The 18577-nt window shown below is 50.3% G+C and overlaps 1 protein-coding gene across 3 annotated transcripts; it reads left to right on the plus strand.

The window, feature by feature from the left end:
• Window positions 1-287: 287 nt before the first annotated feature.
• Window positions 288-16566, plus strand: LOC133772918 (sulfotransferase 1C2). 3 transcript variants are annotated; one of them, XM_062210047.1, is made up of 8 exons: window positions 288-587; window positions 6410-6582; window positions 6898-7023; window positions 11861-11958; window positions 12263-12389; window positions 13131-13225; window positions 13367-13547; window positions 15669-16566. In XM_062210047.1, exons 2-8 carry the CDS (start codon window positions 6432-6434, stop codon window positions 15779-15781), a joined length of 891 nt encoding a protein of 296 aa, XP_062066031.1. In that variant the 5' UTR covers window positions 288-587; window positions 6410-6431; the 3' UTR covers window positions 15782-16566. The 3 variants fall into 3 exon arrangements, with proteins under 3 accessions (XP_062066031.1, XP_062066032.1, XP_062066030.1); XM_062210048.1 differs by lacking the exon at window positions 288-587 and adding an exon at window positions 6062-6100; XM_062210046.1 differs by lacking the exon at window positions 288-587 and adding an exon at window positions 6138-6289.
• The last annotated feature ends 2011 nt before the right edge of the window (window positions 16567-18577 follow it).

An 18577-nucleotide genomic window follows, 5' to 3' on the forward strand; every position in this document is an offset into this window, starting at 1 on the left:
GAGTTCAGCTGCTGGGTGGGTGGAAGGCCTTGAATGTCAGAAAGCAGCCAGACTGTGGCTGATAACAACAAGGGGTTAGGAAAGGGCGAGCCCGGAGTAAGGGTTCTGCTGGAAGGTGTGTGATGTCCCCTATCATCAGCTATCACTTTGGGGGAAGCAGCTTCAAGCAGTGGCTGCTCACTCCAAGTCCTAGCACTGTAGAGCCCAGGTCAGGACACTAGGGGGCGACCGAGAGGAAGGAGCAGCGTTTGCCTCCATGGCTCCTCCAGGCAGCCTGGAGCCTGGAGGCACTGAAGCTGAGACAAGGAGCATCCGTGGGTGAGGCCTGTACGGAGATCGGTTGTTGTGCATCAGGCCAAGCGCGGGAGATGGCGCCTGTGCAGTCCCAAGTCTCCCAGTGACAGCCCCAATGTGCGGGGCCAGGCTCAGAGCCTCCCAGGGCCCTTCCACCTGCTGAAGGCCCCGTTGCCTCTGCACAGTGGTCATTTGAGCCTCTGCCACTGCCATAGCTTCCTGCTTCCCTGGAATGCGCTTCCCGTGCCCACTGACCCTTGCTCAGGCCGTGGGGTTTCAGCTGCAGCTTGAAGGTAAGAACACAGCTTGGAAGCAAGGCTGTATTTATTTACTTTTTAAATCTCTGTCCACGTAGGTGTTAACGTATAGGTAGAGCACCTCAAGCCAGGAAGGAGTCCAAGGTACCTAAGAATGACATCGGGGACATTTGTAACCGACAGCAGAACAGCCGTCATGGAGTTAGACCTAGTGATCCAGGGCCCTGAGACAGCCTCTGGGAGCTCCTGCAACCTGCGCTGCTCCCTCTCTTTCCCACGCTGCTCCCTCTTCCCCACCCACCCCTACCTTTCCGGTCCCCTTCCCACCCCCAAGGGCCTTGTGTCCCTGAGGGTCTGCCTTTCACCCCAGCCTTTGCTAAGGGCTAAGCCGGCAAAGGGGACCGGACCCAGTGCCCTACCCCAGTGGGACTACACCTGTAAGCAGCAGTTGTATGGTGGCAGAGCAAGAACTGTAGCATTTTTAGACACAGAGACTATGCCGTCCCATGGGCAGGAGCAGTTACTTCTGTCTACAGAAATCCAGGCATATTCATTTTTTAAATAGGAATTTTTCCCATAAGGTCTGTTATATATTAATGTTAGCCGTCGCAAAGCACACCGGACACCGGAGTAAGGGAAAGGGTTTATTGGGGAACACCCACCCTACAGACCAGAGTGAAGGGGCGGCGAAGGAAAAAGAGAGAAAGAGAGTATAAGAGAGAAACAGAGAGGAGAGGAGCTAGCAAGGAGAGAACAGAGAGAAGAGGAGAGGAGAGAGGAGAGCAGAGCCAAGAGAGAAGAACCAAGAGCCAAGAGAGCACGTGTTCAGGAACAGGCCCTTTTAAAACTTCACCTGAGGGCGGGCAGGGAAGCAGGAGCAGCGAATCCCATTAGGATGGGGGTGGAGCCTGGCTCAGGTAGCTGGGCCATGCGGCCACCTGGCTAAAACTGCGTCAGTTTCCTAACAAAGTCTTTGATAATCTATTGTATTCATGGATTTCAAAAATGTTCGGCCTCAAATAACCATGTTTTAATTCCACTTTTCTACCCCCTATTTGCAGTCCCCTGATGCTGCTCTTCTCTCACACAGTCTCATGGCCACATCCAGACCCTCAAACACTACCTACCTCCTCAGAGCACACTGCCTAACCCCCTTGATCAACATGGTGAGTGAAAGGTTCTCAAGTCACTATGTGCAGGCCAGAGCCCTAAGCTCACACGTCCACCTGCGCACAGCCCACTCTCTGGATGTCCCACGTATACTCTGCAGGTTGGACCCATGGTGCCTCTTCCCCACCCCACAGAGGAGCTGCTCACCTGCTCTGCAGGAACAGCCCCTCCTCCCCATCCGGATTCAAGCTTGGACTTCCCCCGGGCTGCCCATCACCTCACACCAAATTAATTATTAAGTGCTATTGATTCTACCTCCCAAAGGTTTCCTGCATCGACTCACTCCTCTCTGTCACCCCTGCCATCCCTAAGCAAGGCCGTGGCCACCAGCTCCCATCTGAGTTACTGCCACCCGCTCTGATTCCCTCTCCCCAGCTGGGCTCCACTCCAGCCCTAGCTCGCCTCCACTGAGACGGAACTTTCTGAAGTCCCGCCAGGCTGGAGCAGGCCTTTCTGCTCTGTAAGGGTCTCTGGCAGCTTCCTGTTGCCCCAGGAGAAGAACGCATTCTCCTGGCAGGCTCTCCCCGGGCTTCCTGCCTGTTCTCATGCCCATTTCCAGACACTCTCCCACCTCAGCGCTCAAGGCGCCAGAGTCCGACACTCAGGGCTCACCTTGCTCCCTGTGCTCCTGGGCCCCCATCTGCTTCCTGGGTCAGAATATTCCACCCGTTTCCTGCACTATCCTCCAGGTTTCATATTCTGGAAGCACATTTTCCTTGCTAAACGTACTAAATACACCACAAAGATAGAAATTAAACAAAGCAAGTATATAGCTAAGGAATGATTATAAGGCAAAGTCCTTGTGGCTGGCACCCAGGCCGGGAGGTGGGATCTTGCCAACCTCCCCCGGAAGCCCACAGAGGATCTCCTCCTGTAAACATTGCCAGATCTCCTATTCCCCTCTCTTTAGAAGTAGCCACAGTCAGGGCCAGCGCTGTGGCATAGCTGGTAAAGCCACCATCTGCAGCATCAGCATTCCTTATGGACACCACTTCTAGTCCTGGCTGCTCCACTCCCAATCCAGCTCCCTGTTAATGCACCTGGGAAAGCAGCAGAAGATGGCCCAAGTGCTTGTGTCCCTGCCCCAACGTGGGAAACCCAGGTGAAGCTCCTGGCTCCTGGCTTTGACCTGGCCCAGCTCTGGCTATTGTGACCATTTGGGGAGTGAGCCAGTGGATGGAAGATCTCTCGCTCTTTCTCTCTCTCTCTCAATCTCTCAATTCTGCCTTTCAAATAAATAAATAAATCTTAAAAAAAAAATAGCCACTATCCTGACGTTGAAGATGATAACTCCCTGTGTATCTTTATAGTCTTTTTAGTTTTGCCACTTAAGGAAACATCCCTAAACATCATAGTTTAGATTTGTCATTTTATTTATTTATTCATTCATTCACTCATTTACATATATGTAAACAGCAGAGAAAAAGACAGAGACAGATAGACACAGAGATCTTCCATTCACTGGTTCACTCCCCCAAACAGGTCAAAGCCAGGAACCCAGAACTCACATGGGTGGCAGAGACCCAACAACTTGAGCTCCCACCCAGGGTGTGCATTAGCAGGAAGTGATCAGAAGTGGAGCCGGGACTGGAACCCTGGCACTCTGATACAGGATGTGGCTATCCCAAGCCACATCAGAGCCACCTGCCCCGCCTGAGGTTTTCTTAGGCATGCCCTTTTAGGGTTTTTTATCTTTTGAATTTTTTTTAATATTCAGGTTCCTCTAAATCTTTCTTTTCAAAGTCTCTTGAAATTTATTCAAAGGAAGTGTTTTACTGTCCCGTGGGCTTTCACATGTCTAGAATTTGCTGACTTCATTGTGATGTACTTTAACATGTCCCTGTGTTCTCTGAATTTCCTGTGAGTTGGTATTCAGCGATAGATTTACGTTCAGTGTTTTTGACAGGACTGCTTCTTGGGTTGTGTGTTCTTCATCAAGAACTACACAACATTTGATTGTCTTTCTTTCTTTTTAAAGATTTATTTATTTATTTGAAAGTCAGAGTTACACAGAAAGAGAAGGAGAGGCACAGGGAGAGAGAGACAGCCAGAGCTGCGCCCATCTGAAGTCAGGAGCCAAGAGCTTCCTCTGGGTCTCCCATGTGGGTGCAGGAGCTCAAGGACTTGGGCCATCTTCTACTGCTTTCCCAGGCCATAGCAGAGAGCTGGATCAGAAGTGGAGCAGCTGGGACTAGAACCAGCACCTATAGGGGATGCCAGCACTGCACGTGGTAGCTTTACCCACTAAGCCACAGCACTGGCCCCAACCATCTTTATTTTTGTGATGGTAAAAGTCATGAGTGTGTGCTGTCGCCGCGGCTCAATAGGCTAATCCTCCGCTTGCGGCGCCAGCACACCGGGTTCTAGTCCCGGTTGGGGCGCTGGATTCTATCCCGGTTGCCACTCTTTCAGGCCAGCTCTCTGCTGTGGCCCGGGAGTGCAGTGGAGGATGGCCCAAGTGCTTGGACCCTGCACCCGCATGGGAGACCAGGAGAAGCACCTGGCTCCTGGCTTCGGATCAGCGCAGTACGCCGACCGCAGCGGCCATTGGAGGGTGAACCAACGGTAAAGGAAGACCTTTCTCTCTGTCTCTCTCTCTCTCACTGTCCACTCTGCCTTTCCAAAAAAAAAGTCATGAGTGTCAACTGCCTAGATTCTTTAATTCATTAAGGGCAGCAAAGAACATAATAATCCTTTAATTTATTGTTTGTGTCTTTGTTGGAATGATTCTATAAAGAGAAGTGACCTTTCCTCTGCTATCTGTTTATGCAGTGGTACAATTAATATAGGAAGGTCAAGACAAATGATTATTTCATTTATTTCAAAATATTTTTATTTATTCATTTATTCCAAAAGAAAAAGTGGGTTTCTGAGCTTCAACCGAAGGTATGTGTGTCTGTTAGCTCAGGCTGCTGTAACTTAATACCAGGCAAGGGAACCGAAGCAGCAGAACAGTGTTGCTTCTCAGTTCCAGAGGCCGGAAGTCTGAAGACGAGGCATTGGCAGGTGTGATGCTCCCTAAGGCCTGTGTCTTTGGCTTGTGGATGGTCCTCCTTGTCTGATTTTCCCTCTGTGTGCTTCAGTCCCTGTGTGTCCAAATCTGCTTGTCAGACTGAATTAGGGCTTGCCCCGTGGCCTCGTGTTAACTTGACCACCTCGTAAAAGCCCTGTCTCTGAGATACACATAACGGGCTTGGGAGAGTTCGGAGGACATAATTAAGTCCATATGGTGACCAGCTAGCTTTGGGGAGCAATGCAGGTGTATGCGTAAGTAGTTTTCTATTGCTGCCATAACAATTGACCACCGAGTTTGCAGCTTAAGTCTGGACAGGGGTCCCTGGGAAGAATCAAGGTGATGGCTGGGCTGTGTCCCCTCCTGGAGGCTCAGAGAAGAATCCCTTCCCAGCTGACTCTGGGTGTGGGCAGAGTGCAGCTCCTCAGCTGCAGGGCAGAGCCCCCACTGTTTCTTAGTCAACCATTCTCGGCTCCCAGAGGCCCTGCCTTGGCTGGGGTTCCCCTTGGCCTCCAAGGCAGCCATGATGGTCGAGTCGTTCTTACGGTTTGAACCTCTGCCAGGTTCATCCACTGCCACCCGACGTGTGAGCGCTCTGGTGCTTGCTTGCCAGTCCACCTGGTTGATCCAGGACCAGGTCTCGTTAGTAACTTCTATTGTAAAATGAAGAGGCAGAAATAAGTTCTGGTATTCTCTTGCATAAGCAGGGTGATCACAGATAACAATAATGCACTGTGTATTTTGGGTTTTTTGAAGCTAGAAGAAAGAAATTTGAGTGTTTTCACCATTTGATTTGAGCATTGCACAATGTATGCATGTAGTGAAGCATCACACATTACCCCATAAACATGTACAATTTGTATTTTTATGTATTCACTATAACTTCTTTGAAGCCCCAAAGGCAAGTTTTTGGAAGGAACGAGGGACAAGGGATTTGTAGACAGACATCAGCTACCATCCGGGGCAAGTTACCTATCATGCAACTCTCCATTTCCTTGCATTCATTATCCCTTTATGACAAAACTGTGTTGTTGGCTAAAAGGGCCCAGCACAGCAAGTCCGGTTGGCTCCCACCCCCTCCTCCCCGAAGCTGATCACACCATAAACTCAAGTATTGCCCAACTCCGCCTGCTTTGACAAATTACAAATGCAGCAGCTTTTTATGAAATTTTTCAGAAAGAATTTGTCTTTAATTTTCTGGGCCTGACTCATTCTTCAAGCGGAAGCCACTGTGAAAGCTGGCCTCACTACACTGGGCAGTCAATGGGCACCTAACCAGGTTCTTTCATTCAATTTCCGGCAGTCACTCCCTGTTGCATTTTCTGTAAGGACCTCTTCAGCTCCACAGTTCTAGTGCTCCTATTGTGTAAGAGTTCAAATGAGTTAAGGTGGACGTGGGTGGTGTGGCACAGCTAGTTAAGCCACTGCTTGGGATGTCTGCATCCCACACAAGAGTGCCTGGTTGCAGAGCCCATTTCTCCGCTTCCAGTCCAGCTTCCTATTCGTGCACCAGAGAGGCAGCAGATGATGGCTTCCAGAGAAGGATGGTGGTGCTGTATGTGTGAACGGACCAATGCCACTGACTGTGCACCTAAAACCGGTTAAAACGGTCAATTTGATGTTCTATGTATTTTACCACATTTTTTTACAAATCTCCTCTGTTCTCTTCCTGCAGGAACTGCCCACCCTGAGACGCAATGGCGCTGGCCACAGGACCGGGGAAGCAGACGCAGCTGCGGGAGGTGGAGGGGGTGCCCCTGCAGGCTGCAACTGTGGACAACTGGGGCCAGATCCAGAGCTTTGAGGCCAAGCCGGACGATCTCCTCATCTGCACCTACCCGAAATCAGGTGGCTGGCAGGGGGCAGCACACCCTGGGCCCTGCTGAGCCCGGTGACAGAAACCTGCTCCGTCTTAGGTTCGCGAGGCGGGCTCTCTGTGCACCCAAAGGGTCCCTGGGCTTCCCCCGGGGACGGGCCAGCAGCGCCCGAGGCCTCCCCACCGGCGCACTGCTGCACACTGCTCTTGTGTGTGTGTGAGCCTTACCTCTGCTGCTCCCCACAGAGCTCCGAGCTCATCCCCTGGATGTCTGTGCCCCGAGGGAGGTGGGAGGCTACCCCAGCCCTCACACCGGAGGAAGGTCCCACCTTTCCCTCTGACCACAGGGACGACGTGGATCCAGGAAATTGTGGACATGATCGAACAGAACGGGGATGTGGAGAAGTGCCAGCGGGCCCTCATTCAGCACCGCCACCCTTTCATCGAGTGGGCTCGGCCACCCCAGCCCTCTGGTGAGACCTCCCGGGGGCCTTCCTTCCCTCTCTCCTCGCTCTTCTTTTTTTTTTTTTTTTTTTTAAGATTTATTTATTTGAAAGTCAGGGTTACAGAGAGAGAAGGAGAGGCAGAAAGAGAGAGAGGTCTTCCATCTGCTGATTCACTCCCCAATTGGTCGCAGGAGCCAGGAGCTTCTTCCAGGTCTCCCATGTGGGTGCAGGGGCCCAAGGACTTGAGCCATCTTCTACTGCTTCTACTGCTTTCCCAGGCCACAGCAGAGAGCTGGATCAGAAGTGGAGCAGCTGGGACTAGAACCGGCACCCATGTGGGATGCCGGCGCTGCAGGCTAGGGCGTTAACCCGCTGTGCCACATCTCTTTTCTCACCTTTTCCTCCTCCACCCTGCTCTGGGTGCTTCCCCTCTCCTCCCCACCCCTCCCTTGGTCTCTTCTCTCTCCTTCTCTCTCCCCTTCCATTTCTACAACTACTTCCTTCATCTCCTTCTTGTCCTTCCTCTTTCTATACATTTATCTCCCAGGCAAAAGTGAATCATCAAGAAAGAAGGATGCAGGCTAGGATGGGAGGGAGTCACCTTCTTCGCATTTTCTTCTTAAACCCTCCCTGGGGTCTCGGGCAACTGTGGACACATGGGGAAGGTGTGGGCTGTGTCTGAGCAATTCACGCCCCTCTTCTCTTCATATCACACCCCCCAAAGCCCTATCCCCTCAGAGATGCACCTGATAAGTCACACTCACACACACACACACACACACAGAGTGCATTTAGAGGCAATTATTTCTGTTCCATAGAGAATCCTTGTTTGGGTAATGTTCAGCCTGGAAGTTTTTTTCTTTTTAGACCACAAAAATGAAGCTTGAAAAGACAGCAGAGGGCTGGCACTGTGGTACAGTGAGTGAAGCTGCCATCTGCATCCCACATGGGCACTGGTTTGAGTCCTGGCTGCTCCACTTCCGATCCAGATCCCTGATAGTGTGCCTGGAAAAACAGCAGAGGATGGCCCAAGTCCTTGGGCCGCTGCACCCACGTGGGAGACCCAGAGGAAGCTCCTGGCTCCTGGCTCCCAGCTGGCCATTAAGGCCATTTAGAGAGTGAACCACTGGATGGAAGCTCCCTCTCTCTCTTTCTCTCTCTCTCTCTCTCTCTCTCTCTCTCTCTCTCTCTCTGCCTCTCTGAAACTCTGCCTGACAAATAAATAACTAAATCTTTAAAAAAAAAAAAATGGATGGCCAGGGTTTCAATCCTGACTGCATCACTCACCCCAGCACCTGCTGTGAGTTACTTAACCTCAAAATGTCAGGAGAATGAGTGCCTTCTCCAAAGATTTGCTTTGAGAATTAGGTGGACTTAATTACATATTTTTAAAAAGCTTGGAACAGGTGCCTGGCACATAGCAGAGGGACCTAAGTGTCAGGCGTGACTGCACCACTTCTCCAGGCCCCATCCCTGGATCACCCACACCCAGCTTTTGATCCTACTTCTGTACCCTGCCCCTAATGCTGTCGTCTTACCTCTGACACTAGGAGATTGAAAGGAGAGAAAAAAGCCCAGGCAAGCTCTCTAGTGAGCAGCAGAGAGTCCATTAGAAAGAGAACACAGTTTCCCTCGCATTAGCTCCTGCATCTGTAGACTTTCAGTAAAGGATGGCCATGGCCTGCCCTACTAGGGGAGCTACAAAGAGGCCAGGAGGGTGCCTCCTCAATCCTGTATCCCAAGAGGCAACACACAGCCCCAGTTCATGATCTTTGCAGCCACACACCGATGCTGGAGAGAGATTCCACGGTACCCTCTGTGGCTCGTGCATGTGTTCTCACACCACCCAGAGTCTGAGCAACCACGCAAGTGCCCAGGGGAGGACGAGGCAACCCAGTGACAAGAGAGAGAAAGGAGAAAATATAAATGAAACTCTAGTGGACTGTTTCATATAAAGCCCCACACCACGGGGTCTCTGCTCTAGGGTTCATGCACAGAAAACTCTGTGGCTGGAACGGGGCCGAGCCCACCATGAGCGTCACAGGTGCTACCTGTTTGTCACTGCTGACACACAGGAGTGACTGTAATGACCACAGGTAGACTTCCCCATTAGATGACCAAGCCTCTTTTAGGTACCAGGTGGCTACTGACCCCAGGTGTGATGGGAGAGAGATGAGGACCACCAACACCAGAGAGGAAATGGACCAGTTCCAGGTCCAAAGCCATGGCAGATAAGCTGGGTCTTGTTCCCTAGGCTGAGACCGACAGTCCTTCTCCACTGCACCTTGCCCTTCCGTCCGCCGTCACCTTTCTTCACATGGTTTTCATCCCTGTGTCTCTGCCTTGTGCTTCCTTAGCTTGGCCACTGTCCATTCGTCATGAGTTTTTACTGCCGGAATCCTCGTAAATCGCCCCATCTTTTTGGCAGTCCTTGCTCCTTGCCAGTGTTTTCAATTTTCTCTTTTGGGTCTTTGCACATTTTTTTTTTATTTGACAGATAGAGTTAGACAGTGAAAGAGAGACAGAGAGAAAGGTCTTCCTTCCGTTGGTTCACTCCCCAGATGGCAGCTACGGCCAGAGCTACGCCGATCCTAAGCCAGGAGCCAGGTGCTTCTTCCTGGTCTCCCACGTGGGTGCAGGGGCCCAAGCACATGGGCCATCCTCCACTGCCTTCCTGGGTCACAGCAGAGAGCTGGACTGGAAGAGGAGCAGCCAGGACTAGAACCTGGTGCCCATATGGAATGCTGGCGCCTCAGGCGGAGGATTAACCAAGTGAGCCAGGCGCCCGCCCCTGAGTCTGCACATTTTAACCGTGGTTGTTTGTATTCCTTGTCGAGGCACCCAAGGACTGAGGGCTTAACTCCTCTGTTTATTTCTTCCCAGCTCTTGCTCATGTGGCTTGCTGCTCATTTGTTTTGTAATTTTGTATTAAGAGCTCTGTTTTGTCTGGCTCCTTATCTTGCACCTGCACTGGAGCGTTTCCAATCTAGGATAATTAAAGTGAATTTCTGGACCAGACTGGGAGTGTGGTTGTACGCCCGGGCTGGTGGAATAAAGATAGTGTGTGGTTTGAGTTCTCTGGGAAGCCTATTTTTTTTTTGCACCCAGAGCCAAGGGAGAGCCAAGGCATGATGAGTGTGGACATTGCACTCAAAGTAGCTCTCCTGGCACTGAGCTTCTAAAAAGCAAAATGTGGCCAGGGTGCCCCCAGAACGAGCAGCAGGGGCATGGAGAGGCAGTTTTTCTGCCCATGCTCTCATTTCTGAAAAACCTAGCACCAAGAGGAGACGGCCCAGCTCCTCAGCCATATGCGGTCACTGATCCAGGGTCCTTGGAGTCACTGCCTAGGACAGGAGCCCCAGTCATCAGCTAGATCTGACACCATGCAGGGAGGTGAGGATGTTGCATGAATAGTCTTTTTTTTAAGATTTATTTTATTTATTTGAAAGAGTTATAGAGAGAGGTAGAGACAGAGAGGTCTTCCATCCGCTCGTTCACTCCCCAGATGGTAATGGCCAGAGCTGCGCCGATCTGAAGCCAGGAGCCAGGAGCTTCTTCCACATCTCCCACACGGGTGCAGGGGCCCAAGGACTTGAGCCATCTTCTACTGCTTTCCCAGGCCACAGCAGAGAGCTGGATCAGAAGTGGAGCAGCCGGGACTAGAACCAGCACCCATATGGGATGCCGGCACTTCAGGCCAGGGCTTTAACCCACTGCGCCACAGCGCCAGCCCCAATGAATAATCACTGAGAGCATAACCTGTGACTGCACATTTAAAACAAAAGGTTATCTTATTGTTAGCTTTTATTTCCGATTCTTAGAAGCCACACGCCCTCTATTTGGCCAGGCCTCCTGACTTCATACACAGAGGTTTGTACCCGTCGGTTGCGTGTCAGGGTCCCTCGCCTAGTGTGCTACTCGCAGCACCGATTCATTCCAGGTCCTTGAGGTCTTAGCTCCCAGCACTACCTCAACCCAGCCCCGGGGAACTCTCCGCAAGAAACCCTGACCCCTACACTAAGACGGCAGCTCTCTGGAGACAGGGTTCATGTCTTCCTGGTCCTTGCTGCCTTTTCCCCAGCCTCTGTTTAATGCAATGATTGCACACAGCAAGTGCCCAGTGAGGGTTTTAGAATGGCTGCACACACCAGCCAGCACCTATGTTTGCAGTGATGAATCGAGTGATTGCACACAGGCCCGGTGCCCAGGTGGCTCTGGCTGGTACAGAATGGGAAAGATGTGCTCTCCACTGCTGGAGGGCTTGGCCTCAGCAAAGATGGCTGGTCCATTCTTGGCTTCCGTCACCTCGTCCTTAAAGTGACAGAGCAAATTAATGTGACAGTCCTTCCAGCTCGCACATATGAGATGCTACAAAGTGAAGGTAGCAGGGGTCGGCACTGTGGTGCAGTGGGTTAACGCCCTGGCCTGAAGCGCCCATACAGGCGCCGGTTTGAGTCCTGGCTGCTCCACTTCTGATCCAGCTCTCTGCTATGGCCTGGGAAAGCAGTAGAAGATGGCCCAAGTCCTTGGGCCCCTGAACCCATGTGGGAGACCCAGAAGAAGCTCCTGGCTCCTGGCTTCAGATCAGTGCATCTCTGGCCACTGAGGCCAACTGGGGAGTGAACGAGCGGATGGAAGACCTCTCTCTCTCTGTCTCTGCTCTCCTTCTCTCTGTGTGTAACTCTGACTTTCAAATAAATCTTTAAAAAAAAAAAGTGAAGGTAGCAGCAACAGCCCCAGTATGAAGTCAAGAGTGGAGTGGAAGGACAGGTGGGTGAGGCGATACCGTGGACAGCGCCTGGGACATAACGGCTACCGGCAGTGCTTGTACTGAGCAGTTGCTCCTTCTTGGGTTATTTCAAAGGTGTGGAGAAAGCCCAAGCGATGCCCTCTCCACGGATCCTGAGGACTCACCTTCCCGCTCGGCTGCTGCCGCCGTCTTTCTGGAAAAACAACTGCAAGGTAGGACGGCCTCCTGCCTCCCCCGCCCCCCACTGTCCGAAAGTGCTCAGCGTTCACCAGCAGTAGGAGGAGACGCAAGATTCTGCAGCACGCGTCAGCGGCTCCCTCTGGCTGGCTGCAGGCCGCGGGCGGGCTCACAGAACCGACCCAAAAGCCTTTCTGTGGTTTCTGCAGGAAAGAATGGATAAGGCAGTGCAAGCAGGCCGGGGTGCAGGAGTACCTACAAATCACAACCGTTCACTTAAACAAGTTGGCAAGAATCTACTCGGACCATTTTTCACCCACCTCTCTCCCTCCCCCAAAGTTCCTTTATGTAGCTCGAAATGTGAAAGACTGCATGGTTTCCTACTACCATTTCCAAAGGATGAATCAAGTGCTCCCGGACCCCGGCACCTGGGAAGAGTATTTTGAAACCTTCATCAATGGCAAAGGTAAGGGAGATTCCCACTGCCTCTCGGCCAGCTCCAGAGAACCACAAAGAGCACTTGATTCCTGGAATGCCATGCGCTTCCGTGGGCCTCATCATATGCAGGTTCTGTCGCAGACAGACTGGGTGGAGAGGCTGCTCCTTTCACATGTCTGCCCACCAGTCTCTGTAAACATCTCCCACTCCATCCAGAAGCCTTTGCTCACCTTGGGTAGCCTGTTGGGACAAATAACCCAAGGCTTTCCCAATCTGCACCACCCTCAGAATCAAACAGAGCAAGAAATCCCTCAGGGTATGCCTGTTTTTTTTAAGATTTATTTATTTAGTTGAAAGTCAGAGTTATAGAGAGAGGAGAGGCAGAGAAAGAGAGAGAGGTCTTCTATCTGCTGGTTCACTCCCCAATTGGCCGTAATGGCCCAGAGCTGCACCGATCTGAAGCCAGGAGCCAGGAGCTTCCTCCAGGTCTCCCACATGGGTACAGGGGCCCAAGGACTTGGGCCATCTTCTACTGCTTTTCCAGGCCACAGCAGAGAGCTGGATCGGAAGTGGAGCAGCCGGGACTAGAACCAGCACCCATATGGGATGCCGGCACTGCAGGCCAGGGCGTTAACCTGCTGCACCACAGCACCAGCACCCTGACTGTGCTTTTCTTACTCTCTAAAGCACTAGAGGCCAGCAGAATCCAAAGCTTGGAAGGCTTTGGATGATCCTTAAGTAGACTTCTTTCTTGCCTGTGTCGTCACAGTGGCCTGGGGTTCCTGGTTTGAGCACGTGAAAGGTTGGTGGGAAGTGAAAGGCAGATACCAGATTCTCTTCCTCTTCTATGAAGACATCAAGAAGGTGAGTGAAGGCCCCTTCACAACCTCCTCTGACAGGGGACAGAGGACTCCAAGGCTGACTGAAGGCTGTATTTCCTGGAGGCAGGGGATGTCTCCAAGAATTCACAGTCATCCTTCGGATCCCCTCCATTCCTATCCACAGGACCCAAAGCGTGAAATTCAGAAGGTGGCGCAGTTCATGGGAAAGCACTTGGATGAGACCGTGCTGGATAAAATTGTCCAGGAGACCTCCTTTGAGAAAATGAAAGACAACCCCATGATCAACCGCTCCACAGTGCCCAAGTCTATCATGGACCAGTCCATTTCCCCCTTCATGAGAAAAGGTGTGTGGGGCCACGAGACCAGATCCTCCGCTTCTCTCCAGCATCCTGCCTGTGCCTAGCAGGATGGCATTAGTTTTCATTCAGCCCAACACAGCACACGTCTACAATTCACTGCAGCTATTTTTTTTTATAGGCAGAGTTAGCAAGAGAGAGAGACAGAGAGAAAGGTCTTCCTTCCATTGGTTCACCCCCCAAATGGCCACTAAGGCCGGTGCGCTGCGCTGATCCGAAGCCAGGTGCTTCCTCCTGGTCTCCCATGCAGGTGCAGGGCCCAAGGACTTGGGCCATCCTCCACTGCCTTCCCAGGCCACAGCAGAGAGCTGGACTGGAAGAGGAGCAACGGGGACAGAATCTGGCGCCCCAACCGGGACTAGAACCCGGGGCGCCAGTGCCGCAGGCGGAGGACTAGCCTAGTGAGCCGCGGCGCCGGCTCAGTGCAACTATTTCTAATAAAGCTGGCAATGGCACCCTCTTGGAGAAGAGAACTATCTTGGGGTGTTGTTCAGGTGTTAGTTGCAGACAATAGAGAGTCCCTAAAGCTAACCCCAATGTAAGGGGCTTCTTGTGAGGATTCACATGGAACAACAAAGGAAGTGCGACCTACAGATACCTGGGAAGACCCTATGAGTCCAGACCTGGGGCAGGGATAGGGTGGAATGGTCAACACTACAGTCAACATCTTTTTTTTTTTATGTGTACATTTTCTTGTTTTTTTTTTTTTACTTTTATTTAATGAATATAAATTTCCAAAGTACAGCTTATGAATTACAATGGCTTTCCCCCCCATAACTTCCCTCCTACCTGCAACCCTTCCCTCTCCCGCTCCCTCTCCCCTTTCATTCACATCAAGATTCATTTTCAATTATCTTTATATACAGAAGATCAATTTAGTATATATTAAGTAAAGACTTGAACAGTTTGCACCCACACAGAAACACAAAGTGAAAAATACTGTTTGAGTACTAGCTATAGCATTAAATCACAATGTACAGCACATTAAAGACAGAGATCCTACCTGAGGAGTAAGTGCACAGTGACTCCTGTTGTTGACTTAACAAATTGACACTCTTGTTTATGGTGTCAGTAATCACCCTAGGCTCTTGTCATGAGTTGCCAAGGCTATGGAAGCCTCTTGAGTTCGCCAACTCTGATCTAATATTTAGACAAGGTCATAATCGAAGTGGAACTTCTCTCCTCCCTTCAGAGAAAGGTACCTCCTTCTTTGATGACCTGTTCTTTCCACTGGGATCTCACTCACAGAGATCTTTCATTTAGGTCATCTTTTTTTCCAGAGTGTCTTGGTTTCCATGCCTGAAATACTCTCATGGGCTTTTCAGCTGGATCTGAATGCCTTAAGGGCTGATTCTGAGGCCAGAGTGCTGTTTAGGACATCTGCCATTCTGAGTCTGCTGTGTATCCCGCTTCCCATGTTGGATCATTCTCTCCCTTTTTGGTTCTATCAGTTAGTATTAGCAGACACTAGTCTTGTTTATGTGATCCCTTTGCACAGTCAACATCTTTGCATGTAAGTTCTGATTTCCCGATTGTCTTATTATGAATTTTCAAATAGAGGCATCAATAGGACAAAAGGTATTCAGCTACTTAAAATTTATTTTAAGTTAGTACTTGTGAAAAATAGTATCTCATACATTTTTCCCAAATTCTTTTTTTAAAGATTTGTTTTATTTATTTGAAAGGCAGAACTACAGAGAGAGGGAGTGATGTCTTCCACCAGTGGTTCACTCCCCACACGGCTCTGACAGCCAGGACTGGCCAGGCTGAAGCCTGCATGTTGGAATGTACAGCATGTGCTTTCTTGTCTCTGGGTTTGGGCTCAGGCTGTGTGGCTGCAATTCATTCGTTTGCACGTCTGTGTCGTGTCTATCGTGTGCATACACCACGGGTGGGGCCGGCTCAGGTTAGATCAGCTCCCTGCACAGGGACCTCGAGAGCTGCTTCTCAGAGCAGAGAGCTGCAGGTGAACAGGTATCCACTGAAGAGGAGTTGGGGAGGCAGGAGTGGTGACAGGCCAGGCCCACTGTGGACACTCAAGTGGACACTCAGGGCTGCTGAGCCTGCCAACCTGAGAATGATACTCCTGACTGGGCTTCTCCCTCCTAGGAACCGTGGGGGACTGGAAGAACCACTTCACCGTGGCCCAGAGCCACAGGTTGGATGAGCTGTACAGGAAGAAGATGGAAGGGGTCTCTATAGACTTCTGCCTGGAACTCTGAGCAGCACACAACTAAGAAGGAGGGCGGCAAGAAGTCCCTGAAAGCACGTCATGAATGTACGCAATCATAGAACTGTCCCTGGGATCAACACTGCCACAGCTTTGCTTTTAAAGAAGAATCCTGGGGCGGGTGCCGGTTCAAGTTCCTGATGCTCCACTCCCAATCCAGCTCTCTGCTATGGCCTGGGAAAGCAGTAGAGGATGGCCCAAGTCCTTGAATGCCTGCACTCTCGTGGGAGACCCAGAAGAAGCTCCTGGCTCCTGGCTCCTGGCTCCTGGCTTCGGATCAGTGCAGCTCTGGATGTTTCGGCTAGTTGGGAAGTGGGCCAGAGGATGGAGGATCTCTCTCTCTCTCTCTCTCTTTCTCTCTCTCTCTCCCTGTTTCTCCTTCTCTCTCTGTGTGGCTCCAACTTACAAATGAATGGATAAATCTTAAAAAAAAAAAAAGAATCCTGTCTAATGCCTATCTTAATGATTCTTTCCAAAATTAAAAAAGATGATTAATAAACCAAGTAAAACAAAAGACTTGAACACTACAAGGATTTGTAAAATTGTCAGTATTCTAGGAAATGTATCCTAGCTTCCTAGTCTTAATAAGAATGCCATAAGTATAAGGACACAAATATCAGATTAAACTTTCCTACATTGACAACAAGAAATAAGCTGGCATCCATCCTCACCGTTCAGGGAGCGCCAGTCAAGGCCTGAACCTGGGGTTGTGCCCGGTCATCCTGGGGAGGGACACCTTGAGGGTAACCCTGGTGCAGCCAGCCCTGAGGAAACAGACAGCAGCAGACCGACAGAGGCATGGGCTTGGGCTTGGAGACACTTGGGTCTCAGCTTCAATGCCAGCCCCTCTGGGGCGCCCATCCTAACCAAGCGGGGCATCCGTGTGTGCATATGTGCCCCAGTTTTAGCCCTGTGACCTCTTTCTACTTGTCTGTTTACTTATCTACATCCCCTACTAGGCTGTGAATCCCTTGGGGCCCCCAACTACGTCTTTATCCATCATTCTACTCCCAGTACCTAATGCAGTGACTGGCACGTGGCACGAGCCCACTGAGACCCTGTTGAGTGACTGAGTGACAGCGCAGAATAAAGGAAGGCAGGTGTGTTTCAGCTCCCAAGTTCCCAACTCTGACCTTTTTCTTTCAGTCCGGAGTAGTGGCATTCCAAAGCTGAGGGTGGTGGGAGCAGCTAATAAGAGAGTGCCTCGAGCCAACTGCAATGCTGACTACTTTTTATCATCACCAGACACTGGCAATGATCTCAGTGATAAATCATGCCTCAAAAGACAGAAATAAAGGAAGAAAGGAGAGAAAGAGGGAAAGATGGTCCAAGTTCTATTGGTCCAAGTCCAAAACAATTGCTTGGTTTTAACCCAATGTCTATAAGCTTCAATTAACACTTTTTTATTGTGTTTTAAGAAAAAGCTGTCTCTATCACCACTAGTATATAAATTTCTGTTGTTGGATTCCCTGTCTTACCCACCCTTGTATGGAAATTAATCCAGACAACCACGGCAAGGCCTCAACCCTATAACTCCCAAACAGGCAGCCACATCCGCTTCCTTCCACAGTTAAGTTCAGAATCCTTCAAGTTCATGTCTGGTAGAACCTGTGACTCCCCCCCTGTAGCATTTGAATATACAGACATTTAAACAGTAGATTCATGCTAAACAAGACCATCAAGATAGGTGAATAGACCTTCACAATGGGGTCTTGCAGTGGGGCAGAGAGATTGGGCTCAACTTTGACTATAGCCTAGGCAATTGGGACTTTGTAGGCAAGAATCAGGATGGGGTCAGTGAAAGAAAAGTTCCTAAGAGCAAACTTCAAGAGATGAGGCCTGACTCGGCAGCCAAAAGGGAACCGGTTTAAGGTGTTTCCACCACCACCACTACCACCCCCCCTCCAGAAACAGTCCCTCCTGCCTGCTTGCTCTGTGCCAGCCCCTTTGTGAATGACAGAGACTCAGTGGCTAGCAGGGCCTGTCTCCCCTAGAGTCTGCAGCCTGAGAAGAGTGGGATTTTTTTTAAGTGCCTACATTCTTTCTAATAAACTCTTGGACAATTTCTTGGCTGTCCTTTTAAGTGTCTGGTTTACTGTAATTTCATGTATGTACCATTTACTGGAATGGAATTTTTATTTTTATTTGAAAAAGAATTTGGGACTATTCTGTTGAATAAAGAGGCTTGCTGTAATGTCGCAGGAAACCTTCTTAAAGCGGATCGGTAATAGAAAATTGTAGATGCATTTGGTAGCAGTTGAAAAAGAAAGCTGTTGTGATTTGATTGAAATAAAACTAAATGTGTTGTCCTCCAAAAATAAATAAATAAATAAAATGCATTGGGGCTGACATTGTGATGTAGCAGGTAAGGCTGCTGTCTGCAATGCCAGCGTCCCAACTGGTACTGATTTGTGTCCCAGCAGCTCCTCTTCTGATCCAGCTCCCTGCTAATGTGCCTGAGAAAGTGGTGAAAGTTGGACCAAGTGCTTGGGCCTCTGTTACCCATGTAGAAGACATGGAAGAAGCTCCTGGCTCCTGGCTTCAGCCTGGCCCAGTCCTGGTTGTTGCAGCCATCTGGGGAGTGAAACATCGATGCAAGATCTCTCTCTCTCCCTCCCTCTCTTTCTTCCTGTGTCTCTGTAACTCTTTCAAATAAATAAATCTTTTAAAAAATCAAATAAAAGGCATGATTTGGGTACACTCTTTGTGGAATACCTTTTTCATTCTGAGCACACAGATGGTTCCCTGGTATCTGCTTACTGTGTGCCCTTGAAGAGTAACTGGAGGC

Source organism: Lepus europaeus, chromosome 13, assembly GCF_033115175.1.
Source record: "Lepus europaeus isolate LE1 chromosome 13, mLepTim1.pri, whole genome shotgun sequence".
NCBI lineage: Eukaryota > Metazoa > Chordata > Mammalia > Lagomorpha > Leporidae > Lepus > Lepus europaeus.

Coding starts and splice junctions, on each gene's coding strand:
- LOC133772918 (XM_062210047.1), top strand. CDS start 6,432: ATGGCGCTGGCCACAGGACCGGGGAAGCAGACGCAGCTGCGGGAGGTG. Junction 6,583..6,897: donor CTGCACCTACCCGAAATCAG/GTGGCTGGCAGG, acceptor CTCTGACCACAG/GGACGACGTGGATCCAGGAA. Junction 12,390..13,130: donor AACCTTCATCAATGGCAAAG/GTAAGGGAGATT, acceptor GTGTCGTCACAG/TGGCCTGGGGTTCCTGGTTT.